The sequence below is a fragment of the Elgaria multicarinata genome, chromosome 2, assembly GCF_023053635.1.
Source record: "Elgaria multicarinata webbii isolate HBS135686 ecotype San Diego chromosome 2, rElgMul1.1.pri, whole genome shotgun sequence".
Classification (NCBI taxonomy): Eukaryota; Metazoa; Chordata; class Lepidosauria; order Squamata; family Anguidae; genus Elgaria; species Elgaria multicarinata.
Genome location: NC_086172.1, coordinates 174,473,512 through 174,501,320, shown reverse-complemented (window position 1 = coordinate 174,501,320; position 27,809 = coordinate 174,473,512). Strand labels below are relative to the sequence as shown.

Genomic DNA, 27,809 nt, shown 5'->3' with positions numbered 1-27,809 from the left:
TCTCTAAAAATGGGGTGTGTCTTAGAATCGCGGGTGTATCTTAGGGTTTTTTTTTCTGTTGGTGGTACTGAAATTAGTGTGCATCTTACAATCGATGGCGTCTTACAATCGAAGAAATACGGTAAGTTAAACCTTTTGTTAGATATAATTCTTCTCCACAAACTGTTTGCCGTGAAACCAATTTGTAATAGACTCATGGTCATCCAAATAGCTTCACTGGCAATAGGTGTGGAATGACAAAAGGAAGTACAATTGATGGCTACTAGTCATGATGGCTATAGATAACTTCCAGCATCAGAGACAACATGCCTCTTAGGCCATTCCTACACCAGCCCGGTGTAGAGGGAGGGAGTGGGGAGGATCTCGTGATATCCTGATCGTGAGATCCTGGCCTTAGTCCACATGCGGGCTCGACATCCCAGGAGGAAAGTGGGTGTTGCGCCCACCATTTTTAATATATATATATATTTTTAAGGACCTGAGCACACATGCGCTCCAACAAAAAGTGAGTTAAAAAAATAAAGCCCCGAACCCGCTCCCCCCGCCCCCCAATTCCTCCCAGCCCGGTTCCTTCCCTCTACTGCTCCCTGCTACTTATGGCAAGGAGTGAAGAAACCGGGATGGGCGGCCACACCTCCTGCGGTCTCGGGGCGATTCCGAGACCATTTATTTATTTATTATTTTATTTATTAATTACATTTCTATACCACCCAATAGCTGGAGCTCTCATGGGAAGAATCAGAATTTCCCAGGGAGTACTTATCCCTGGGAAAACCCGTTCTCGTCCCTCTTTCCTCCTGGGAGTCCCTGTGCGTCATTTGGATGTACAGGGACTTGGCCGTACATTTTCGGGCTGGTGTAGAAACGGCCTTAGTATCAGTTGTTGAGGAACAATAGCCGGAATGGGCTATTGCCCTCATGACATAGTTGTGTCATCTGATTGAGCATTGTGGGAGAGGATGCTGGATTACGTTGATCTTTGGTGTGATCCAGCAAGGCGCTGCTTAGGTTCTATTCTTACCTTAGATGACTTTAAAAAGAGTTCACCCAAATTCATGAAATATAGTTCTTTCAATATAGCTAATTAACCACAGTCACTAATAGAACCTTGGGCATTTTTAATGGAAAGGTAGGGTAGAATGTAAAAAACAAATAAACAAACCTCCACGTACCTAAGAATACTGGATGTTGTGGACAAATAGCAGGGGAAGGCTGTTTCCTTCATGCCTTGCCTATAAGTGACCACAGGCGCCTCAATAACTGTTGTTGGAAACAAACCAGTCATAAGCCATGGTTTGTTGCTTGCTTAAGATTCTGGCTTGTTGGGAGAGAGGTGGCTGGACTTCCCAGTTCACATGCAACGCTAAACAAACCATGGGCCAAAGCTCTGAGCACAATTACTTTGCTCATAAACAATAAGCCAGGGTTCCCAGAACTCTGGCTTATTGTTATGTCTAACTAGGCCAATATCTAACCTGGTTAAAGGCAGCTTTGTATATGCTATGGAATCCACGTGGGAACTGAGTCGGGGCAATAATATATGGAATATATCTTGTTTCATAGCAGAACCATTATTTAGCTTTTTTTAAGAAATAAAAACAAAAACCTAAACAGATATTAAAAAATCAGTCCACTGTATCAGAGAAGCAGATATTGCTCACTTCTTTTTGAAGATCTCCTCTTTCTCAGCCTTCTTCTCTTCATACGTCTTTAACAGCTCTTTGATCTTTTTAAAAAGCTCTCCCAGCTCATCCCTCCGATCTGAAATTATCTATCAAATGTAAAAATAAAATTCAAAGTAGTACAATTAAGTGATGTGCATAAAAGACCCAGAGTTCTTTCGCTAACATTCCTGTTAAAGCACAGGCTTTGGCCTAATGAGTGTTGGGACCAAGCGTTGGGACACCTCCGCCCCTCCTTCCATTGCATGCCGGCTTTGGTATGAAGATCCTGGCTTGTACTGAGCCAGAGGGCTGGTTCACATGATCAAACAAGCCACCGCTGCTACCATTCCCCGAGTTACCAGCCCAGGGAAACAACCTTCAAATAACCCTGCAACAGGCCATGGATTATTTGAGGGTTGTTTCCCCCTTGAATAAGTCAGGCTACCCAGATTCGGACAACACAACAAGCCACACACAGGCTGGTAATTAGGGGAATGGCAGCCATCACATGCTGCCAGGTGAAACAAGACATTGCAGCTTACTTAAGCCATTTCTTTAATGGCTTAACTTGATCATGCGAACTCGGTCATTTGACCAGGTGTGGCATGATCAGCAGGAGAAACAAATCCACCAGGCTGAGCACTTGCCATTTGCCTAATTACCTGCAATGCGGCATGGGTTATCGTGTTGTCTGGACCAAGCAGGGTGCGTGGCAGGGAGAGCTTCCAAAACACCCCACAATCCAGAGTGGCTTCTCCCCACACCCACCCCGGCACCGATTGCGTTGCCTGTTACATCTGAAGTAGGGAATTCCGGCCCAATGTCAATTAACAAACCAGGAAAACCTGTCAGTTTTGAAAGCAGATAAGGAGGTGGCTTAATGAACAGAACAGGAGACTGCCCAAGTGGCAAGGGCTGTAGGGAAGAAGATAGCAGGAAAAGAAGGAGGTGAATGAAGCCAAGGAGGAAAGAGTTTGAGCCAGGATGGAGGAGCAACGAATCTACAAGAGGTTATGTTCCCTTCCATGGCTAGATTCCACAACATTGAGCAGCCTTGTCTTCAAGCACAGATTGGGTGGCCACCTTACAATCTGGACACCACATATGTAGCCCTTTAAATTTCTGCTAAAATAGGAGATACGGCAAGATCCCCCTGCCTGTCCCTTTGTAGTCTTGTCATACCTGGAGTCCTGCTTGTCGCAGCAAGGTGAGGGAGGCTGCGGTTGACATGACATGCATCAATGGACATCAAGCAGGAGGGGCTGTGGCTGTTTTGGCCATAGCTAGACGGGGCTTTATCCTGGGGCGAACTCCGGGACCGTCCCTGTGCGTCCACATGACGCACAGGGGATCCCGGGATCAGGGAGGGATGATTCCTCCCTTGCCCTGGGATATAGCCCTGCCCTTTGGCCCTGGTTCTTCCGCAGTCCTGGGCTGAGCCCGAGACCGTGGAAAGTGTGGCCAGGTGCCGCAGACTGACCTAGCTCCGCGCGATTCCTTGCGAGGAGCCGGGAGCCGCGCACGGGGCACAAGGCTCCTCAGGAGCACTGCGTCCATCGGGGGTAGGGTGGGGGAATGGGGAAAAGTAATTGCCTTGCCCTCTTTTAAATCTGGTCGCTCTAGTATAGCTCCTGCAGCTTTAACTGTTGTGATGAAGAGGGAATTTCACCGGGTTCTCCATATATACAAAGGACACTTATTGAACTTCCCTTTTCAATACAACTGTTAAAGATACAGGAGCCCTGTCCTCCTTTTCATAGGGTCACCCTAACACTCAAGCTCTTATATAATCATTCACTGCCTTCAAGAGGCAGCTGGACAACCACCTGTCAGGGATGCTTTAGGGTGGATTCCTGCATTGAGCAGGGGGTTGGACGCGATGGCCTTGTAGGCCCCTTCCAACTCTGCTATTCTATGATTCTACCCCACTTCTACCTTCGCTTCCACAGACTCCACTCATACCATCTCATCTCATACCCCTCCCTCTCCCTCACAACTATATATAGATACATTTCTCCAGCTCCTCCCACTCTTACTCAGCCAATCTGCACTCCCCCCTCCACCAATCTGCACTCCCTCTCAACTGTTTTAATTGCTTTTACTGCTTTTACATTATACCGTATTTCTTCGATTGTAAGACGCCATCGATTGTAAGACGCACACTAATTTCAGTACCACCAACAGAAAAAAACCCGATTTTTAGAGATGTTTATATGGGGGAAAAAGTGTGTCTTAGAATCGAAGAAATAGGGTATATTGTTTTAACTTGGTTCATGGTTTAATTTGTTTTTAACTGTGCATATTTATTGTTTTATACTGTATGCTTTTATCTGTACGCCGCTCTGAGATCTTAATGATATAGGGCAGGATATAAATGTTTTAAATAAATAAATAATAAATAAACCATCCAATCAGCACTCAGGCATTCAACCCCGCTCTACAAACTGTATATACCTTGAGGCCTACTTATTTCCTGAACCTTATATATATTATAAGGCAGATGAACATCACAATGTGCATGTGTGAAGGGGTGTGTGTGACTGTGTGACTGTGTATGTGTGACATTGGCTGGGGCACGCGACCTTCACCCCACCCACTTTGAGTGGTGGTTCTGTTCACTTTGGGCTGTGGCCTCCCAAAAATGGTTACCCACCTGTGGTTAAGCAGTAAGCACCTGAATTAAAGCAAGGGGATGACTGACAAAAGTCATCATTCCCTTACCTGGAGATATTCGTCAATCTCCTTCTCGTGAGCTATAAACATTGCAAGCATTTTCGCATATTCGGCCTTCATTTCTTCATTTTCAACCTTCTTGCTCTCAAGTCGCCTTCGAAGCTCTTCAATCTGCAGTTGAAAACAACTTCAATATAAGTGAAACAACTCTTATATTAAGTACTGGCTGTGTGAACTAATTCCATTTGAATATTCTCATGCGCATGCTCCTTTTGCTGCTGCAGTAAGTTTGTAGGATATTTTACGATAAAGCTCTGGTGTGTGTTATCTTCTTGTTGATTCTCTTTTTGTGCATTCTAATCACTGCAGATGGAGCTACGATTCCTTTACTTACTTGGATAAGTCTGTATGGCTAGATAGGTATCTACGAAAGCACAGGTTATGGAAATAGGCTAGATTTTATGGTGTAGCAGCATCTCGGCCATGGGCAGGAAACTTGTGGCCCTCCGGAGCTTGTTGGGCTCAATCAGCACCACTGAACATGGTCAACGGTCAGGCGTGATGGGCTAGGTTCTCCACCCCGGATCTAGGAGCCTGTCTACACTTGTCTAGATGAAATGTAACAAGTTGGCAGAGATGACGTCAGCAGTCACGTGATGCTGTTGTTGTTACGTTTCTTTTGACTTTTAAAACCGTTCCACTTTCTGTTAAAATCGTTTTAAAACTAACAATGTGCCCCAACCTTTCGTTGTATTCAATGCCGTCTTTCAAAGTCATGTCTCGTGACCATGGTCTTTGCTTCCTGATTAGGACAAGTGAGGGCTTTTCTAGGGGAGGGGAGGGAGAGCTGGCACAATGCGATGAGGGGGAGGGGGAGGGAGGGCGGTGAAAGAGGGGACAGAGGCTTAATTTTTTTAAAAAACCGCTTATCTTTCGGGGCGCACGTGGCCCCTTTAAGACGCTGCAGGGCTTCCCTCGTCCCTACGCGTCGCCCCGCCTCCCTGCCGGCTTATCCCGGCAGGTCTAGCTCAGAGTCACCGGAAGAAGGAGGTTTACTTCAGAGCCGGTATGAGCATAATGAAGAACGTTCTAAAGAAGAGTGTGCCGGGGTAAAACGATAGAAGAAAAGGTATTTCGATTGACTGGGCTCAAGTTGCATTTTGTAACATAGCAAGGGAGGACGCAACAATGTACTTAAACAACGGTGTAATGAATAGTGTCGATCCTGCCTCGGTCATATTGCATCATCATAACGGATAAGACTCCTTAAACTATAATGAGCACAAACATTGTGTAGCACCTTGACAGAGCAGGTGCTTTCCATATACAGAGCCTCACATTCACGCTCCAACACCCGTTTAAGGTATCTCAAGTAATCGAGCTGGGAATAACCCCTGCCTGAATCTGTAGAGGGCTGGAAGAGAGACTTATTCATAGTAATGGAGCTAGGTGGCCTGGAGGCCTGACAGTCTGACTAAGGCCGTTGCTAGACGAGGCGTTACCGCGGTGTGAGGCCCTGTCTCCCTCCTGTGCATCCAGATGACGCACAGGGGATTCTGGGGTCAGGCCGGGCTAACGCCTCCCTTAACCCAGGATAAGCGGATTCGCTTATGGCCTGGTTTTTCCGCAAGTCTAGCGACTTCCGTGGCTTTCCCCGGCTGCTCGCTTACTCGCGAGTAGCCGGGAGAAGCCGTGGACTGGGCACAGCACTCCATAGGAGCGCTGTGCCCATCGGGCCCGGGGGGGGGGAATCACGGGGGGAGGAGATGGGGCTGGGGGAAGACCGGACCCGGCAGGAGAGGGGGGGGAGAAGGGTGGGCATCGGGGACGGGACAGGGCATGACGAGCAGGGACGGGCATCGGGGAAGTGGGGGGGGAAGGAGGACAGGGACAGGCCTGGCGGACGGGGACAGGGCCTGGCGAGCGGGGGGGAGGACGGCCGAGCAAGCGGGCAGTGGGGGCATCAGGCATTGTGGGGGGGGGAATCAGGGGCAGGGGGAGCGGGGGACCCTTTATTTTTTAAAAAAAACACCTACCTTTTCCGGCCCTTTAACTGGAGAAAACACGGAGCACGCGATGGGGCTTTCCCTTGCCCCGTCGCGTGCTGACGTCTAGAAAAGGGCGCAGTCGCGTGCTAGTTGCAGCGCGCCGCCGCCCCGACTCCCCACCGGATTTTCAGGTAGGTCTAGCAAGGCCCTAAGACAGCACCTATACACTTAAGTTAAGTTCCTGAAAATGTACCTCCATCTCCAAGATCTTTTTCTTTTCTGTAAAAGCAATGGCCTCACTAGCCATTATTTCCTTAAGTTCTTCAATGGCATTTTCCTCAATGACAATGTCTTCCTCGTCTTGTTTTCTCAGATTGCGGAGTTCATTTAACTGAATGTTGAGAGCATGTTTTTCTCCCAGCTGGCAATTCACTAGTTTGGCAACTTTTTCATATTTGACCTGCATCTGTACTTGCTCCTGACTGCCGAAAGAAAGACACAGGAGGCATCGAGACATCATGTTTACCCTTTACAGTGACAACAAACACCATGAAAGTACAACCTGCCACCTGAATGCCAATAACCACCTCATTACAACTTTACTTTACACTTTTTCCAAGTATGTCGTACTGCAACTCCCATCATTCCCACTCCCAACGTTATTGGCATTTAAAACCTTGGTGTGTGGTTCAGACATTTTAAACGTATTGTCTTAGCTTTTATCTGCTGCTTATTATACTTTTTGGACTGAGGTGCTTCCAGAATTTTACAGGGGATCAAGATAACATCGTCTCCCACTCTGTGTTTTCCACTGCTTCTTCAGTCTTGTTTTTAGTATAGAAAAAATGTTAAGCAGGAAAAGCTGCATAATGCTTTCTAACTGCTAGGAGCCCTCTGTCTGGAAGCACCCTTGCATTTTACCCTATTTCTTCGATTCTAAGACGCACTTTCCCCCCCATATAAACATCTCTAAAAATGGGGTGCTTCTTAGAATCGCAGGTGTGTCTTAGGTGGGTTTTTTTTCTGTTGGTGGTACTGAAATTAGTGTGCGTCTTACAATCGATGGCGTCTTACAATCGAAGAAATACGGCAATCTGAATGTTATTGGAAACTGCCCTGGAATCTATTTTGATGAAGTGGTGTTATTATTATTATTATTATTATTATTTATTTATATAGCACCATCAGTGTACATGGTGCTGTACAGAGTAAAACAGTAAATAGCAAGACCCTGCCGCATAGGCTTACAATCTAATAAAATCATAGTAAAACAATAAGGAGGGGAAGAGAATGCCAACAGGCAAAGGGTAGGGTAAAACTAACAGTATAAAGTCTGCACAACATCAAATTTTAAAAGCTTTAGGAAAAAGAAAAGTTTTTAGTTGAGCTTTAAAAGCTGTGGTTGAACTTGTAGTTCTCAAATGTTCTGGAAGAGCGTTCCAGGCGTAAGGGGCAGCAGAAGAGAATGGACGAAGCCGAGCAAGGGAAGTAGAGGCCCTTGGGCAGGCGAGAAACATGGCATCAGAGGAGCGAAGAGCACGAGCGGGGCAATAGTGTGAGATGAGAGAGGAGAGATAGGAAGGAGCTAGACCGTGAAAAGCTTTGAAGGTTAACAGGAGAAGTTTATATTGGATTCTGAAGTGAATTGGAAGCCAATGAAGAGATTTCAGAAGCGGAGTAACATGGTCGGAGCGGCGAGTGTGTCTCTGTGTTTGTAAGCCACGCTGGCTAAAGGATGGAATATAAACAGTGTTCACGTACACACAATCTACTTCCATGAGGTTTCCTCTTATGGAGGGTCATGTTCACGAACATACAAATTTAGCTCTGTTATGGGGCTGCCAAACCCTATAACTGGCCCTGGCGCCCCAGAGGAAACACAGCTCTGCTCTGGTACTTATACCTCCTGACCATTATGAGCATCTACCAGGTAAGCTTCCTCCTCCTCGTTGGCATGAATAGGAGGGATTGCAAGAAATGGCGGTGTTTAACTTGTTTCTCAAATAAGTGTGAGGTGAGGTTACCACTGGAGGAGGCAGGGAGGGCAGCCACCAACTGATGCTCCCACTCACGCGTTCCCCAGATGAGGTGTGTGGAGCAATGTGGCACTGCACTCCCACGTTATTTCCTCCCAGCTCTGCCCCCCCCTTCCCCCTTTGCCCCTCCAACAGGCTTCTCCATTTCACAGTGGCCAGGGCTATGACACCAGCATTCCTCTATCCTATCTGGCCCACCTGGGTTTTGCATCTATCCAGGCTAGCTGGAGTGAGGGGGATACCATGGAGCCTTTCCGCTACGCTGCTTCCCATTCTCCAAGAAGGGCTTCTAAACACAGCTGCTATTCTTCTAGGACGGGTGCAGAACATCAGGTCCAAGGGCAAAACCTGGCTCTCCAGGGTCCCAATTCTGCACTTCAAGGTTCCCCAGAAAGTAGGGTGACCATATGAAAAGGAGGACAGGACTCCTGTATCTTTAACAGTTGTATTGAAAAGGAAATTTCAGCAGGTGTCAACAGGGCTTTCTCCGCTGTGGCACCCCGGTTGTGGAACGAGCTCCCCAGAGAGGTCCGCCTGGCGCCTACACTGTACTGCTTTCGTCGCCAGCTGAAGACCTTTTTATTCACTCAGTATTTTAACACTTAATTTTAACTTAAATTTAATTTTTACTGTTTTAACTCTGTATTTTAATCTTATATCAACTTTGCTGTGTGGTTTTATCCTGGTTGTGCTTTTTATACTGTATTTCGTAATTGTGTTTTAACCTGTTGGGTGTTTTATTGCGGTTTTAATTTTTGTGAACCGCCCAGAGAGCTTCGGCTATTGGGCGGTATAAAAATGTAATAAATAAATAAATAAATAAATAAAATTGTATATATGGGGAACCAGGTGTAATTCTCTCTTCATCACGCCAGTTAAAGCTGCAGGTGCCCTGCCCTCTTTTAAATCTGGTCACTCTAGTATAGCTCCTGCAGCTTTAACTGCTGTGATGAAGAGAGAATTTCACCAGGTTCTCCATATATACAAATGACACCTGCTGAAATTCTCTTTTCTATGCAACTGTTAAAGACATAGAAGCCCTGTCCTCCTTTTCATATGGTCACCCTACCAGAAAGCCATTTCCCTCCCCCCCCCCTCAACAGCTGGTTGTTGGTTATTTCCCAACTTTTCTGCAGTTCTTCCCCTCATTCTAAACAGTTGAAATGCCTCTCCTAAGGCTTAGTTACTGTCAGCTGGAGCGTGAAGCTAAAATATGCTGGCATATTTTTGGCAGTGAACCTTTTGCCTTCAGCTCCACCCATCACTGGAATGCAGCCTCTGGGAGGACTCCAATTTACTTTAATGGGTTGTCAAATAGAAGAGGGGGTGGGGAATCCTATCCAATGAGGGTAGGCCAAGAAACAGCAGCTCTGTATTAGAAACTCAGAGCTGCTTCAGACGGAGTGTTTGATCGCAATTGGCCACTCACAGTTCTTCGCAGGGCATTTTGACGATGCAGCGTTCCTCGCGTGCGCCTCCTGCTCTTCTTGCGTCACAAAATGAGCCTCATCAAATCCAATTTTGGGGCTATAGCGAAACTTTCCACCATTTCCTGCTGCGTTCAGGAGAAGCAGCGCGATAAAAATGCCCAGTGAATGGGCCACGTGGTCATTGCTTTCTTCTTCTTTCTTCCCCGTGTGAAGAAAGAGGAAGCTGTTCATCCCTATTGTGGGATAAAAGCAGGAGGCAAAGCGACGGGAGGGAAATACGACTCCCCTCCCCACCCCACCCCGTTTCATGATCCTCACAGTTCTCTAGGTATGTTATGAAATCTCTTTTCTTGTTGTTTTCAAGATGCCTATCATGGATGGTTTTGGTGTGGGATACATGGGCTTGGGGGAAGAGGTTGGGCTGGATAACCCATTACGGCATTACATTCCTCCCCAATCGCTATGGTTTTATTTAACAATATCAGGCCTACCACAGTGTAACGTTTTGTTCTTCGGAGAGTTGCTGTTTTGAATAGACCGCTTCCACTGCAGCAGAAACTTCGCTCAGGGACTTCTCCATATCACTTAACTTATGCAAACTGAATCGATGGGCAGCAGCTACAAGTTCTAGAACAATAAATGTGAACTAAGCAAGATGTATTTGCTAAGACACACATATCATTAACATGGAATGATTCCATTAACATGGAATCAGTTACCTAGGGAGGTTGTGGGCTCTCCCACACTAGAGGCCTTCAAGAGGCAGCTGGACAACCATCTGTCAGGGATGCTTTAGGGTGGATTCCTGCATTGAGCAGGGGGTTGGACTTGATGGCCTTGTGGGCCCCTTCCAACTCTGCTATTCTATGATTCTACGATTCTATATCCTGTGCAGTGTTTCTGTCACACCCTCAGGCCTTGTGCAGCAACCTTTGGCACACATCCCATGGAGGCAGCATCCGATAGCTTGCACATTCCAAAGATGCGGCAATTCCATTTTAAAATGTTGTTTTTATGTTTATTGTTATTTTTTATATTTGTTGTGTTTATAAATGTTGGGTGTTTTATTACTCTTTCAGTTTATCATAATGAATGCTGTGGTTGTAAGCTGCCTTGGGAGGCCTCCTGCCTGGAAAGGTGGCCTTGAAATATTTTAAATAAATTAGTTTAAGAGGGCAGCTCATGGATGCTCCTGAGAAGAAGACCACACTCAGATGCAGACCCTGAATTCAGGCATGCAGACCACCTGAGTGCGCAGCTTGAACCCTGCAGCAAATTCACAAACCAACTTCCCAGTCCTAGGCGCTTCTCTAAATTGCTAAGAGACTTGCCTAGAAACTACAGAAGTCACAGGACAGCAAGGGCTCAGGCCAGAGCATGCACCTCTATGATGGAGCTTCTCTAAATTGCCAAGAGACTTGCCTAGAAACTACAGAAGTCACAGGACAGCAAGGGCCCAGGCCAGAACATGGACTTCTATGATGGAGCTTCTCTAAATTGCCAAGAGATTTGCCTAGAAACTACAGAAGTCACAGGACAGCAAGGGCTCAGGCCAGAGCATGGACCTCTATGATGGAGCTTCTCTAAATTGCTAAGAGATTTGCCTAGAAAGTACAGAAGTCATAGGACAGCAAGGGCCCAGGCCAGAGCACGGACCTCCATGATGGAGCTTCTCTAAATTGCCAAGAGACTTGCCTAGAAACTACAGAAGTCATAGGACAGCAAGGGCCCAGGCCAGAGCACGGACCTCCATGATGGAGCTTCTCTAATTTGCCAAAAGACTTGCCTAGAAACTACAGAAGCCATAGGACAGCAAGGGCCCAAGCCAGAGAAGGGACCTCTATGATGGAGCTTCTCTAAATTGCCAAAAGACTTGCCTAGAAACTACAGAAGTCATAGGACAGCAAGGGCCCAGGCCAGAGAAGGGACCTCTACGATGGAGCTTCTCTAAATTGCTAAGAAACTTGCCTAGAAACTACAGAAGTCATAGGACAGCAAGGGCCCAAGCCAGAGAAGGGACCTCTATGATGGAGCTTCTCTAAATTGCCAAGAGACTTGCCTAGAAGCTACAGAAGTCATAGGACAGCAAGGGCCCAGGCCAGAGCATGGACCTCCACGATGGAGCTTCTCTAAATTGCCAAGAGACTTGCCTAGAAACTACAGAAGGCATAGGACAGCAAGGGCCCAGGCCAGAGAAGGGACCTCTACGATGGAGCTTCTCTAAATTGCTAAGAAACTTGCCTAGAAACTACAGAAGTCATAGGACAGCAAGGGCCCAGGCCAGAGCCTGGACCTCTATGATGGAGCTTCTCTAAATTGCCAAGAGACTTGCCTAGAAACTACAGAAGTCATAGGACAGCAAGGGCCCAGGCCAGAACACGGACCTCCATGATGGAGCTTCTCTAAATTGCCAAGAGACTTGCCTAGAAACTACAGAAGTCATAGGACAGCAAGGGCCCAGGCCAGAGCATGGACCTCTACGATGGAGCTTTGATGATCTTTGACACCAACTTCAAGATATAAAGCCCAGTTGTGCTACAGTCAATATATCCGAATAAGCATTAAAACAAGATTGAAATGTTTATATGGATTGCATATATCTATATATATCAATGTAGTGTTTTTCGTTTTTATTTAAAAAAAAAAAAACTTCTGTGACCCACCTTTATTGAATTAAAATTATTTCTCTACACTGACTTTAAGGATGGAACCAGATTCTGCTACAAAAATAAGTTACGTAAATTTATCAACTTGCTTAGGCTTGCTTGAAATTATTAATAATATGGATTGGAAGTGCATTCTTTTAGCATGAACCGACCTGTACACTCCTCCGGGTACCTCCTCCAAGGGTAGCTTGGAGGGTGACAACAAGAGAGATGGTCTTCTCTGTGGTGGCTCCCATTATGGAATGATCTCCCTGACGAGGCCCACCAATAGCAAACATCGTTATCTTTCGGCGTCATGTTAAAACTGCCCTCTTCTTTCAGGTATTTGGCAGCATACAATGATTTTTAAATTAAATTTTGGATCATCGTGTGTGTTATCTGTTTATATGCTTTTATGTAAATACTTTTCTTTTCATACTTTGCATAATGTATTTTAATGGTTTTAATTTTTGTGAACTGCCCAGAGTTTTGGCTCTGGGGTGGTACAGAAATGTAATAAATGAATGAATGAATTCATTTTTCTACTCTCCATTGCATCATAAAACAAATGAACTTGAAATTACCTTCAAATTCTTTCATGACAATGTCCGGAAGTCCTTTGATTCTGACACGGAGATTACAATTTTTTATGGTCTCCTCCTCCCACAGTTCAGTTGTATGTTTTCTTTCCTCTTCCTATAAGTTGACAGATACAAGACTAAAGAACAAAATTCTATGGGCTACACCTGAATTAAATTACGTACAGCTCAGTTTTCTCAGAGACATACATCAAAACAGGAATCACTCACCATGTTACTGTCACCTGTACACCCTTTTTTTTGAGGAGTGAGCTCAGGCGGAACATATTCTGCCAGTTTCATTAGCAAAAGGGTTTGTACAGTACTCTCCCCGAAGTAGCTTTTCAGCTTAAAAAACCCTGGGAATTAGAAACAAAAGCCAGGTGCCATACGATTGTTTAAATCAAAGGTGGGGAATCTTTTTTCTGTTGTGGGTTGCATTCCCTTGGGTGTAATCTTTCAGGGACCAGGTGGGCTGCAGTCTGGGAGAGATTCTACACGTCGTACTGAGGGCGCTTGCATGCGCCCCCAGTGCACCCCCAAAGCGATCGTGTAGCTTGCCTGTTCGAAGAGACGAGGAAGAGGCGGAGCAGGAGGCGGCTGGGGAATCCGGCCGCGTCCTTGCCGCCACCGCCGCCCACCTACCTCCTCACCGGCCGGGTTGGAGAGCTTGGCGGAAGAAGGCGGGGCGGAGAGCGGAAGAAGCTCTCCGACCCGGCTGGCTCTTTCGCCGGCAGCAGGAGGCCGGCGGGGAGGCCACCTGTTTCTCTTTCTGCCAAGCACTTTGCTGACGTTTTCTGACATGCCCTCTCTCTCCCTGAAGTCCCTGCCCAGACAGGTGAACTTATCACTTGCAGAGAGCTTTCTCCAAGCCTCCTTCCATTGCTCAATATGCTTCACCTTTCTCCCCGCTGTTTCTCTTGGATGCTCCTTCTCTCCCTCTGGGTTCCCTCCACCCACACAAAATTAGGCCAAGGTCCGCAGTTTACCCACCCCTGGTTTAAATGTACCACTACACAAACAAACAAAGGCACACAGCCCAGCAGATGCACTGGGGGAGGGGACAAACCAATGAGGAAATCAGCATTTGCTGTGGTATCAAAGAGAGGGAAAGGATCCACCAACACTCCTGAAGTTGAGTGCGCTACACTATATCTAGGGAGCCCAGGGTGTTGCGCACATCCCAAAAGCCTCAATGCAATTTATCCAAACCAGCAATCATATAATAAGTGTCAATAGACATTTAGCAAACATTTAATAAACATATAGCAATGTTTGTTATTGCTATATGGGGGGGCAATTAAGACAATGCTATATAGGGGGGCAATTAAGACAATGACCTCCAGGTGCCTGGCGCTGCCTGCTACTTTATTTAAAGTGGAGGCCGTCAGCAGCGGCCTCTGCTTGGGGCGGGCATCTGCTCAAGAACGCCTCGTGCAGACACGGGACCTGCTTCTACTTGAATGGCACTGACCCCATACAAATTGTTGTCGTAGTCACTACATCCAGAAAAACATAAAGGAAGAAAAGGTCTAAACAATTATATGATCCAATCTTTTTGTACTAAGGCAAGTTTGATCAGACCTAACATAATATATATATATAAAAAATGAAGAATCCTTAGTTACTGGTGATTAACAAGGACAAAAACATGTCATAAGCATGAAAGAATACAAACAAGGGAAAACGTATAAATGTAATATTAAACAATGACTGGATTGTATGCACCGTTTCCAACTTTGTCAGTAATAAACGTTTTCAATTTACAAAAGTTAGAAGTTCACCATAACATAAACACATAGTGCACTCAACTTCAGGAGTGTTGGTGGATCCTTTCCCTTTCTTTTCCTTATCTTACAGGGAGGGTTCCTCTTTGTTGTTTGTGGCATCAAAGTAGTCTGTCATATTGAGAGTGAAGATAGAGAGAAACAGAGCTCAGCCTCTTTTCCCTCCCACCATGACGGCTCTTGTTTTGTATTCACCCCTGAACTAAAATAATCAGTTTATATTCATTTAATTTCATAACAGCTTAATCTTATGTAGACCTTTAATACCAGGGATGTGCTCCGCTTCTCTTCGGTTCAGAGAAGCAGGAGCGAGGTGGCCTAATTCGCCTCCGGAAAAGGCAGAGGCGAAGAGAGTCAGGGGGGCTGCGGATCGAGGTGAAGAGGATCGCCTCAATCCGGAGCTTCGCCTGCAGGTAAGTGGGGGGGGGAGGGGGACGCATCTGGCGCTGCCAGCACTGCCATCCATGCGGCGGTGGTGGTGCCAGGTAAGGGAGCAGGGAGGAGGGACTCTTACCTGCATCCGTCGTGGGCTTCAATTGAGGCCCCGGCTGAAGGCGGAAGTGAAGGCTGAGGCCTCTTCCGGCTTCAACCGGGGCCTCAACTGAAGCCCATGACGGATGTAGGTAAGGGGGCGGGGGGCTGGCCTACCTGGCAGCGCCGGCGCCAGGTAAGGGAGCAGGGAGGAGGGACGCTTACCTACGTCCGTCGCGGGCTTCAATTGAGGCCCCGGTTGAAGCCAGAAATGAAGGCCGAGGCCTCTTCCGGCTTCAACCTGGGCCTCAATTGAAGCCCGTGACGGATGCAGGAAATGGGGCGGGGTGGTGGTGGTTTATCTTGCGCCGCCGCCGTTGGCAAAGCCGGATCTCGCTCCGCGAGACGGGCGGAGTGGCGCGAAGAGGATCGGGCCCGATCCGGATTTTCCGGATCGGGCCACGAAGAGGATTGGGGGGTCCGTGCACACCCCTATTTAATACCCGATGGATTATTAAAATATTTCAGATGTCACTAGCTCAAGGGAGGGAAACGTTTTGCCCACCTTCTAAGAGCTATTCTAAGAGCTAAGAGTCTATTGTATCCCATCCAGTATTTCTCATATGCTCCTTGAATGTTTTTACCATCTTCCAGAAATTTATTTTGAATGGGTGGACAGAAGAAGCAAAGAATATGCTGTCCTCTCCTTCCCTCCGTGCCAAATTTGTTGTCCAAGATGGACAGAGGAAGAATGTGGAGGAAGTACGTTCAATACCATGCAGTCTGCCAACTCACTCAAAAGCATGTACTGGTGGGAAGCCCTAGAAGGTGAGATTTTATAATTAAAATGCTATTTTAATGCAAACTCCCTGTATTAATCTGTCCTAATATTTTATTTATATTGTTGTAATTGTATTGGTTATTACTTTACTAGCTGCCTTGAGAGACATTGTCAAGAAGTTGATTATAAACTGCCATATAAATTAAACAAGATTCCAGTTTATCCTCATAATTTTGCGAGGTGGGTCACACTGAAAGGCAGTGACCTGCCCATGGCTGTCCAGTGAGTTTCGTGACTGACTAGGATTTTGAAGCCAGGGATTAGAGGAGGGCAACCAGGATGATCAGGGGTCCGGAAACAAAGCCCTATGAAGAGAGACTGAAAGAACTGGGCATGTTTAGCCTGGAAAAGAGAAGATTGAGGGGAGACATGATAGCACTCTTCAAATACTTAAAAGGTTGTCACAAAGAGGAGGGCCAGGATCTCTTCTCGATCCTCCCAGAGTGCATGACACGGAATAACGGGCTCAAGTTAAAGGAAGCCAGATTCCAGCTGGATATCAGGGAAAACTTCCTGACTGTTAGAGCAGTACCACAATGGAACCAGTTACCTAGGGATATTGTGGGCTCTCCCACACTAAAGGCTTTCAAGAGGCAGCTAGACAACCATCTGTCAGGGATGCTTTAGGGTGGATTCCTACATTGAGCAGGGGGTTGGACTCGATGGCCTTGTAGGCCCCTTCCAACTCTGCTATTCTATGATTCTATGATTATATCCAACTGTGTCTATTCACCAGTAGAACAAACACTTTAAGCAAAAAGGATTACCTTCCCCCAACATGTCCCCCAAATCTGCTCCGGAGGGTTGAGGGACCCTGGAGAGAGCAATTCTGAGGAGAAGGGAAGTCCCATTTCAGAAATGGAATTCTGTTTGTGCAATGTTGAGATGGAATCCCAGATCTCCCCAGCCTTAAACCCCCTACACCATCACATTGACTCGGCACCCCACTTTTCCAGCAGCAGACTGAAGATGGAAACCACAACCGGCAATCTTTCACATATAACCAATAAGGAAACACCAGATCCTGTGGAAGCAACATAAGCCCCTAAGGTGATAGTGGCTTCCTGGGCCTTGGTTGTTATATACTAGAGCTAGGATGGGACAGAGAGTTAATTCCAATGAACACCTCTTGAAGACTAAAGATCTCCCAGCACAGACCTTCTGACAGCAGTCCTCGAGGATAAACTCTCTTAAAGCAGTAGAACTGTACAGACAGGCAGATAACGGTATCCCAAATAGTCAACCAGTGCTAACCAATCCAATGAGGCCCAAGATTGGTAATCAGAAAAGCATGAAGACTTTTTTTTTTACTATTTATGCTCCCAAAAGCTTTGCTTGTTTAGATTTTGACATTACCAATTCCTTAATAGCTTTAATAGCATCTTCAAGGTGCTGCACAGTTTCTTTGTCAAACACAAGTCCTTCATTTTGAAGCTGTTTTTCTAAAAAAGGAAAAAACCAAAAACAAATCTGAAATCTTTACAACACTCCGCAGTTTTCAAAACAAATAACATACTGCCCTGAAGCTTTGTAAGGGTTAACTCTGAAAGGGGGCTTCACAGTGATGGGTTAATGTTACTCATATTTGCAGATTAATAACTTCTGTACAGGATGGGAGGGCAATTAAGACAATGGCCTCCAGGTGCCTGGTGCTGCCTGCTACTTTATTTAAAGTGGAGGCCGTCAGCAGCGGCCTCTGCTTGGGGAAGGCATCTGCTCAAGAATGCCACGTACAGACACGGGACCTGCTTCTACTTGAATGGCACTGACCCCATACAAATTGTTGTAGTCACTACATTCAGAAAAACATAAAGGAAGAAAAGGTCTAAACAATTATATGATCCAATCTTTTTGTACTAAGGCAGGTTTGATCAGACCTAACATAATATATATAAAAATTGAAGAAACTTGTGGCACTTCAAAGGCTAACAAATTTTATTATGGCAGAAGCTTTTGTGGGCAAGAGTCCAAATCATTGGACCCATGAAGTGTTATCAGCACTACTAAAGGCACACTGATTGTGGGTGGGTTTATTGTATTTTGTTATAAAGTTGTGATGTTAGCATCAAGGTTTTAAAGTTGTTTATATGATGCACTGTGTTTTATTTAGGCTGTTAGTTGCCCTGGTCTCATTGTGAGGAGGGGTGGGATATAAATGAAATAATAAAGTAGTTAATACTGAAATATTCAGTTGCCAGCTGAGTCAGGCTAACCAGTGACCAGACACCACGGGATATGTATGCATTCACAGTACTATATGAAGTATGGAGGAGGATCAGGGCACTGGGAGGAGCAGACAACAGAGGGGGAGGAATGAGGACACTGTGGTAAGACCGGGAACACTGCTCCTCTCTTTGAAGGGAGTTCTTTGTCCAGCCGAGAGTCAATTTTGAAATGCACAAGCGGGTAAGATTCTAAAAACGTGTTTATTTGATTCAATTGCCTCAGGCCCATGGAAAAAGAAAGTATGAGCCCCGTTCTGTGGTTACAGCAGTTATTTTAGACACATTACATCTTTCAAGGCTCAAAGCTTGTTGCTTTCTCTTTCAAGGCATGGCGGTGTGCTAAGATTTCTCAGCGAAGAAATACTTCTAGCTTTTGCTTAGCAACTGGGAGATTCTGCTCTACCCTCAAAAAAAGCTTGTTGTAGCTGTGTTTTAGCTACACACTTTGCACTACTTTTATCTACAGATAAAGCAAGAGTTATTTTCTCATCAGTTATAGCTGACTGGCATCTATGTGGCGCAAGGACTTAGTACATTTTCCTACAACACATCTCAGTTAGTCCATGCACAGTCTGTTGAGGAAGAGGGGCCTAAATCAGGCTTCTAAACAGCCAGCCTATGAGCATTTCAAACTCTGGAAACAAGCCAGGGCTGGATTGAACTCTATTGGCACTACATGTCAGTAGATCCTTGCTGGGCAGGTAGCTGCAATACTATCCTCTGGCCATTTACAGTGATAGCACTGCTATGCAGCAGAGAACAGGGGAATAGTTCTTTCTGTCTACAAGGCAACACAGGGAGAAAATTGCCTGGGCCCCAGCACCCAGCTCCAGTGCTTTAGATCGTCAAACCTGGGAGATAAAAGGCCGATATATTTGGGGAAATCTCTCTTTAAACCAGTATTGCAATGTTCTACCACTAATCTTATTCATGTACAGAACGTAGATTCTCAGGAATTTCCAGTCTGGTGTTAGTTTCACCAGTTATGATTAAAACGAATTTGTTGGCATCTGTTGAACTGAAGATGCAGCAGCAGCTATTTTTTCTTCTTCTCATAGCAGAACTCTAATCCGGGTTTGGTATGTCCTGGACGTGAGATTTCTGTCTCCAAAGAAGATACTTTTGTACAGCTGGCATTAATCTAACTTGCTTTGGAGCAATAATGGCAGGGTTTAGCATTTAGCAAACAGATTACTGTACCTCTTTAATAAACATGGTGTGGTTAAAAATACTTAACTCCTGAAGGTTTTTAAATTATTTTTTCAACACTCACAACACTCTTGGATATTCAAAGAGGCTTCCAAGTTGGCAATTTCAAGGCTGTTTCAACCATCTTGTTTACATGCACAGGGAGTATGTCAAAAATACTCCTTTGTTCGTTATCTTAAATCAGGCACCTCTCCACCATGCCTGGGTCCAGCTCCAGCTGAGAGCCCCCTCCCTCCTGCTGTCAACTGTAACTGCTGAACTTTGCAACTAAGACTGTAGTGCCTGAATTTGCTTTCCTTTCCCCCCTCCTCCTCCTCCCTCCCAATCGCCTTTCCTTTTGTGTCATGTCTTTTAGATTGTAAGCCTGTGGGCAGGGACTGTCAAGAAATACTTTTGTAAGCCGCCGTGAGGGCCTTTTTTGGCTGAATGGCGGCATAAAAAACCATAAATAAATAAATAAATAAATTCTGAGATCATATGTTTAGACAGAAAAATGCCCACAACTTTCAGCATTCCCCAGTCAGCTGTAGGACTTTTTTCTCTTCTCCCAGGCATTTAACATCATTTAACAATGCTAAATTTGTTTTTTAACGGACCCCCAGAACTGTTTTTTTTTAATGTTTTTAAATTTTGTATACTTTTAATGTTTACTGTTTTTAACTTTTGTAAACGGCCCAGAGAGCTTTGGCTATGGGGCGGTATATAAATGTAACAAATAAACTGAATAAATAAATAAATAAATTCTGTCTAAACATGCATGGATTGCTCATTTAAGCACTGAATTTCAGTTGCACTGCATAATCCTATGTATATTTTCTCAAAAGGAAGTCTCACTGAGTTCAATGGGGCTTACTCTCAGGTAGGTATGCATTACAGCATCAACCAACTCTATAAACACACTAGATGAAAGAGATTTTGGTTATTCCCTCGTGCTACCAACTATCACTGCTGAACTTTGCAACTTGGGGCTCATCTACACCAAGCAGGATATTCCACTATGAAAGCGGTATATAAAACGCAGGAGCCACACCAAGCAGCATATAGCAGTATGAGAGCAGAATATCGTATGTCTCAATGGGCCCCAACAGAGGTTGGTGCACTTCAGTACCGATTTAAAGCAGTAGTGTGGCTCCTGCCTTTTATATAATGCTTTCATAGTGGAATATCTTTCTTGGTGTAGATGAGCCTTAAGAATCTAGTGCCTGAATTTACTTTTCTTTTTTCTCCCCCTCCTCCATCCCAATCCCTTCCTTTTGTGTCATGTTATTTAGATTGTAAGCCTGTAGGCAGGGACTGTCTTAAGAAATATTTTTGTAAGCCATCTTGAGAGCCTTTTTGGCTAAAGGGCGGGAGAAAAATACTAAAATACATTTTAAAATGCTAAATAAATTCAGGGTCTTTCCTAGAAGTAAATCCCACTGAATTCAGTGAGGTTTACTTCTGAGTAACTGCAGTGTATATAGCCCTTCTTTTCAGCCACTGGCTTTTCTACACAACAGTGGAGAAAGAAAAACATAGAACATAAGAACATCAGAAGTGCCCTGATGCTGGATCAGACCAAGGGTCCATCTAGTCCAGCACTCTGTTCACACAGTGGCCAACCAGCCACCGTCCAGGGACCATCAAGGCAGGACATGGTGCAACAGCACCCTCCCACCCATGTTCCCCAGAAACTGGGGCACACAGGCTTACTGCCTGGAATACTGGAGATAGCACCCAACCATCAGGGCTAGTAGCCATGGATAGCCTTTGCCTCCAGGAATTTATTCAACCCCCTTTTGAAGCCATCCAGATTGGTGGCCATCACAACTCTGAACCGCCCAGGCTTCGGCTATTGGGCGGTATAGAAATGAAATGAAATGAAATAAATAAATAAATAAACATCTTGTGGTAGTGAGTTCCATAATTTAACTATGCGCTGTGTGAAGAAGTACGTAGGAAACATTTTTAGGGGTACGTCCATCTCCCCCTTCTCCCCTATAAAAGGCCAAATCTTGGCCAAGATGACATCGACCGCGCCCAAGGACCCGCGAAGACCGGCGAAGGGCAAAGCAAGCCGGGAGTGGAGCCGGGGAAGGGGGGGGGGGGACAGCGAGCGCTCGCTCGCTCGCTCACCCACGCCCCGCAGGTGCCCTAGGGCCGCCGCCGCCGCCGCCGACTCGGAGCACGGTGGAAGAGCAGGCTCCATCGCCGCCGACGCCAAGCCAGGCCGCAAAACGGGCGGTTACCATGGCAACTGGATGCGGCCTTCTCGCCTGCCTCTGCTAGGGCCCGCAGTCCTCATGAGGGAGGCAAGGGCGGAACCTCCAAGCGGGGAGCGGCTGGGGTTGGGCCAGGAGCAATGGCTAAGCCGGACGGAGAAAAGAGGAGTGAAATGGCGGGGCATAAAAATCCTTGAATAAATAAATAAATAAATAAATGCCCCTCCTCTTCTCTACCCCCCCTCCTCGACAGCTGGGGGCGGGGGGGGGGGGAAAGCCTGTTCAGGCTGCAGCCTTACCTGAGAGTAAATCGCATTGAACCGCTCGTGCTCTTCGCTCCTCTGATGCCATGTTTCTCGCCTGCCCAAGGGCCTCTACTTCCCTTGCTCGGCTTCGTCCATTTTCGTCTGCTGCCCCTTACGCCTGGAACGCTCTTCCAGAACATTTGAGAACTACAAGTTCAACCACAGCTTTTAAAGCTCAACTAAAAACTTTTCTTTTTCCTAAAGCTTTTAAAACTTGATGTTGTGCAGACTTCTACTGTTACTTTCTACTGTTAGTTTTTCCCTACCCTGTGCCTGCTTACCCTTCCCTGTACCTGTTGGCATTCTCTTCCCCTCCTTATTGTTTTACTATGATTTTATTAGATTGTAAGCCTATGCGGCAGAGTCTTGCTATTTACTGTTTTACTCTGTACAGCACCATGTACATTGATGGTGCTATATAAATAAATAATAATAATAATAATAATGAACTCAGTAGGATTCGTCTCTGTGTAGCAGTGCTTACCGTCCGTGGAGGGAGGGGGGGGTGCGGCGGCTGTGAATCCGCTCTAGGTTTTAGTCAGAACCAGTGGGAACTCCAAAGGAGCTATCCAAGATGCTGAATCTAGGTTTTGGGGATAGGGTTCAGCACCCAGGTTAGCTCCTTTAGATAGGGTGGCCATATGGAAAGGAGGACAGGTCAGGGATGCTTTAGGGTGGATTCCTGCATTGAGCAGGGGGTTGGACTCGATGGCTTTGTAGGCCCCTTCCAACTCTGCTATTCTATGATTCTATTTTTATAAGCTGTACAGAAAAAGGAATATTAGCAGGTGTCATTTGTAGGCATGCAGCACCTGGGGAAATTCCCTCTTCATCACAACAGTTTAAGCTGCAGGAGCCCTGCCCTCTTGACCAGATACAAAAGAGGGTAGGGTTCCTGCAGCTTTAACTGTTGTGATGAAGGGATTTTTTTTTCATCAGGTGTTGCATGCATACAAATAACACCTGCTGAAATCCCCCTTTCTCTACAACTGTTAAAGATACAGGAGCCCTGTCCTCTTTTCCATAGGGTCATTCTACTTTAAAGTTCTGACAAAAACCCAGAGCAGATCCATAGCCCCACTGACATTGGAGCCACCAGCCTCCACTGCTTATGCTTGATCCATTTTCCTCCTTCGCACAAAAGACGGTCTGTAACATGAGGAACTTTATTGCATTCTAACCAACATGTTATATAAAAGCTGAATGTGGCTGTTGAAAACTGCTTAGTATCAACCCTCAAACATATTTTTGTTGTCTGCTGAAAAAGGAGAAACTGCTTTATGGACTATTTACACTTTCCAGTGAACTGTTTTGAATACTACATTTGCCTTTCTTGCAGCCCTATCGCACTGTTGGCTCATATTCAGCTTGCGATCTACAACAATTCCAAGATCCTTCTCGTTTGTAGTATCGCTGAGCCAAGTATCCCCCATCTTGTAACTGTGCCTTTGGTTTCTATTTCCTAAATGTAGAACTTGGCATTTATCCCTATTAAATTTCATTCTGTTGTTTTCAGCCCAACACTCCAGCCCATCAAGATCACTTTGAAGTTTGTTTCTGTCTTCCAGGGTATTAGCTATCCTGCCCAATTTTGTGTCATCTGCAAATTTGATTAGAATGTATGCCTCACCCTACAATTCAAATTAAAGAAGTAAAAAATCAGGAAGAGAGGTGCCAAGAGAGGTGTCCATGAGCACACCATCCCCTTGCTCTACCCACTCTGCTTCCAAACAGTCCCCCATATAATTAAAAGAAGCTAAAGTTGCCATTTTACAGCGGCCAAGAAACTTCCAGAGCTTTTGACTGGTAAGCCATGTAGAACGTAAAAGGATTATTTTTTTACAATATAAAAGCAGTGACTATAGGTGTCATCCTGGAGTCCAGGGCCAGCTTGGAACTGGCCTGAGGTTATTTTAGTGGCTGGAAGAAAAAGCAACCTATTTTACTCTGAGTGTGTTAAATTCTCGGAGACTGCATTGATTCTGCCTTTAACAGTAGGACTGTTTGTTGATGCTGCTGTTATAATTTCCCTACTGTCACTTCTTAAAGAGCAAAAAGCTGGGTTTCCCCCCTGAAAGCTGTGATCTACTTCAAGTGTTGCCAAGATTAAGAACATAAGAATGTATGAAATGCCATGCTGGATCAGACCAAGGGTCCATCTAGTCCAGCAATCTGTTCACACAGTGTCCAAGCAGCCGTCGGCCAGGGACGAACAAGCAGGACACGGTGCAAAAGCACCCTCCCACCCAAGTTCCCCAGCAACTGGTACGCACAGGGTTACTGCCTCGAATACTGGAAATAGCATACAACCATCAGGGCTAGTAGCCATGGATAGCCTTTGCCTCCAGGAATTTATCCAACCCCCTTTTAAAGCCATCCAGATGCGTAGCCATCACTACACCTTGTGCTAGTGAGTTCCATATTTTAACTACGCACTGTGTGAAGAAGTCCTTCCTTTTATTTGTCCTGGATCTCCCACCAATCAGCTTCATGGGATGATCCCGGGTTCTAGTAGTTTGAGAGAGGGAGAAAAATGTCTCCCTATCCACATTCTCCATACCGTGCATAATTTTGTACACCTCTATCATGTCTCCCCTTAGCCTCCTTTTTTCCAAGCTAAATAATCCCAGTTGATGTAACCTTCCGTCATAGGGGAGATGCTCCAGCCCCTTAATCATTTCAGTTGCCCTTTTCTGCACTTTTTCCAGCTCAATGATATCCTTTCTTAGGTGTGGTGACCAGAACTGTACACAGTATTCTAAGTGTGGTTGCACCATAGATTTGTATAAGGGCAGTATGATACTGACTGTTTTATTCTCAATTCCTTTTCTTATAATGCCTAACATGGAGTTTGCCTTCTTTACAGTGGCCGCACACTGGGTGGACATTTCCATCGAGCTGTCCGCCACAACCCTACGATCTCTTTCTTGTTCGGTCACCACCAGCTCAGGTCCCATTAGGTTATACTTGAAGTTGGCTTTTTTTATTAACTTACAAGATTAATTTACAATTGGTTGGGAATTCCAAAGACCCATCCCTCAGCTAGAACCTGAGAACACTGAGGTGGGCAGGAGGCACTGCTATTAAAATCATATTATGAAGACTTGCTGCATTTGCAATATGGATCGATGCTAGTTGTGATCAACAGGGCAAAGAGAATCATGGGGATTTTAGGGGCAGCAGTGGTGGAAACTCGGGGAAGCAAAAACCATACTCAAGAGCATCAGAAGAGCCCTGAGGCTGGATCAGACCCTGGGTTCACCTCGTCCAGCACTCTGTTCACACAGGGGCCAACCGGCCGTCGACCAGGGACCCACAGGCAGGACACGGGTGCAGCGGCGCCCTCCCGCCCATGTTCCCCAGCGGCTGGTGCACGCAGGCTTGCAGCCTCTGATACTGGAGGGGGCGCGTAACCGTCAGGGCTAGTAGCCATGGATTAATAGCCTTCAACTTGAGGACACAGAAATGGTTGCGGTGGGCTGTGTGTTCCCACCCCTGCTATAAAGTTCTTCATGGCTTGGGATCCCCCCAGCTGAACGACTGCTTCTTGCCAGATAGCGTTACCCATGCCCATGCCCTAGGACCTCCACTTCCCTCACTCGGCTTCGTCCTTTTTCTTCTGCTGCCCCTTACGCCTGGAACGCTCTTCCAGAACACTTGAGAACTACAAACTCAATCACTGCTTTTAAAACTCAGCTAAAAACTTTTCTTTTCCCTATAGCCTTCAAATATTGAGTTTGTTCTGACTCTATACTGTTAGCTTCACCCTACCCGGCGCCTGTTTACACTTCCCTGTGCCTGTTTGCATTCTCCTTCCCTCTTTATTGTTTACTACAACTTATTAGATTGTAAGCCTATGCGGCAGGGTCTTGCTATTTACTGTGTTATCTGTACAGCACCATGTACATTGATGGTGCTATATAAATAAATAATAATAATAATAATAATAATTTTTAACATTTAGTAACATTTATTTCTGCATTCAGTATCAAGTACATAAGTGCAAATATTTAGAGTCCATAATTAAGTCCTACAGAGAATGTCATACAAATTTGTGTTACATGTTACAAGCCGGAAGTCTTCAGTTCCCATACATGTATATCAGCCCGTTGATCCCTTAAGAACAAAACAAAACAAAAAGTACTGGGTGGGTTGGTTTCATTTGAATTTTCTTTTAGAGAGTTGTACAAAACAGATTATACCATAAAAGTACCAATTTCTCTTCTGTTTCGCTTTTATTACTTGTGCTGGGAGAAAAACAACAACACAAAGACATCAGTCTACATTTCTAGATAGTAAAGATAACCCCAACCAGCAAACCCAGTGGACATAGAAGCAAAACTGCATCAGTGCACTAAGCAGGAAAGCCCTGGCCACATGTAACATTAAAAGTTATCGAAGCGATGCCAATAGAAGTAGTAGTAGTAGTAATAGTAATAGTAGAAGCACTAGAAAATAAAAAATAGGAAGTTCAATAGTATTTTTAGGCTCTCACCATCATGCACTTGAGAAGCAACACAAGAACCACACCTAGAACACTTTTCTCTTTACTATACTTTAGTGCTTGACACACGTGATTGCAAATAGTCTAAGAGAGTACAGAAACAGCAGGAGAGGAGAGAGAAAAAAAAACAGCTGCTTCGTTGTTTTACATCTCTTTGAGATCGCGGTGTTGGAAAGAGAGAGGGGTGAAGGCAGATGTAATGTACATGATTACAGCAGTGGAAGGATCACCCCCTCACTGCATTCGTTCCAAACATACCTTTCCTCTCCAGGGTTGAGCTCTGGGAAAAAACAGTTCTGCAAATTTGAAGCGGAAGCCGGCTGTGCACAGGGCTGATTGGCTGCCTCCCTATGAGGTCACCCAAACACTTGCCCCTCCCCCTCCCCGGAGTAATTTTGCACTTTAAAAAAAGTTCCCATTAAAGAAAAAAAATAATTAAGACAATAAATTAAGAGAAAAGCATGAAAATTCATGCAATCCTCATTATTATTATTATTATTATTATTATTATTATTATTATTATTATTATTTTGAAAGCCAGGCAGCCAGCCTGAAGCACGGGCAGGGTGAGAGAGGAGAGCAAGACTGACGGCTGAGCCAGCATTTGATTCACTGGCCGGCCGGCCTGTCCTTTCGGTTATGAAGCCAGCAGGAAGCCAGGCTCACCCTGCGTTTGTTTGAGGGACGTGCTGTGAGCTCTTTTTCCATTTTACGTCTGCCTTCACCCAGAGAGAGAGAGAGAGAGAGAGAGAGAGAGAGAAAGGAACAATAAATTATAAGTAAACAGTAAGAACAGAGCTGTTTTCATCCCAGACTCCCTCATCATTCACTCCTGTAGCAGATGGATTCTTGCTGCCGCTTTTACTCCGCCTTTCTCTTAGCGCCTGGGATTTTTGCTTGGATCCTAGAGATGAAAAATGGGATTACAAAAAATAAAGAATTAGGCAATAGATTCAATTGAGCCTGTTCCACAGCATGATTAATTTTCTCCATAGGCGCTGTCTTTTCAGTAGAATTTCTTCCACTCCGGAATTTTTATGGTATGAAAAGAGTTGCCTCTTGTCTGTTGAAATCCCTGAAAAGACCCCCTGAAGGAAGCTGCTCTGAGAGGCAGGGAAGGCCGGGGAGCCATGAAAACTTGAGTGCATTGTGTTGTTGAGTTATTTGAGGGTTGTTTATCCTCCACCCCCACCCACAAACCTAGGGTGACCCTATGAAAAGGAGAACAGGGCTCCTATATCTTTAACAGTTG

At 45.5% G+C, this 27,809-nt stretch overlaps 2 protein-coding genes across 3 annotated transcripts in view; both read right to left on the bottom strand.

Annotated features, from left to right (window-relative positions):
- The window catches only part of LOC134393473 (coiled-coil domain-containing protein 175-like), a 53,613-nt gene extending 31,878 nt beyond the window's left edge, over window positions 1–21,735 (bottom strand). The window contains exons 1-7 of the mRNA XM_063118500.1: window positions 21,663–21,735; window positions 17,470–17,555; window positions 13,021–13,132; window positions 10,283–10,418; window positions 6,579–6,807; window positions 4,386–4,508; window positions 1,662–1,771 (exon numbers count right to left, since the gene is read on the bottom strand). Of these exons, the coding sequence (XP_062974570.1) occupies window positions 1,662–1,771; window positions 4,386–4,508; window positions 6,579–6,807; window positions 10,283–10,418; window positions 13,021–13,132; window positions 17,470–17,555; window positions 21,663–21,735 (869 nt within the window). The remainder of the gene's footprint in view (window positions 1–1,661; window positions 1,772–4,385; window positions 4,509–6,578; window positions 6,808–10,282; window positions 10,419–13,020; window positions 13,133–17,469; window positions 17,556–21,662) is intronic.
- Window positions 21,736–27,046: 5,311 nt separating this feature from the next.
- The window catches only part of RTN1 (reticulon 1), a 167,705-nt gene continuing 166,942 nt past the window's right edge, over window positions 27,047–27,809 (bottom strand). For both annotated transcript variants that reach the window (XM_063118190.1, XM_063118191.1), the window contains one exon: window positions 27,047–27,461. In XM_063118190.1, coding sequence (XP_062974260.1) covers window positions 27,419–27,461 — 43 coding nt within the window. In that variant the 3' untranslated portion in view covers window positions 27,047–27,418. The remainder of the gene's footprint in view (window positions 27,462–27,809) is intronic.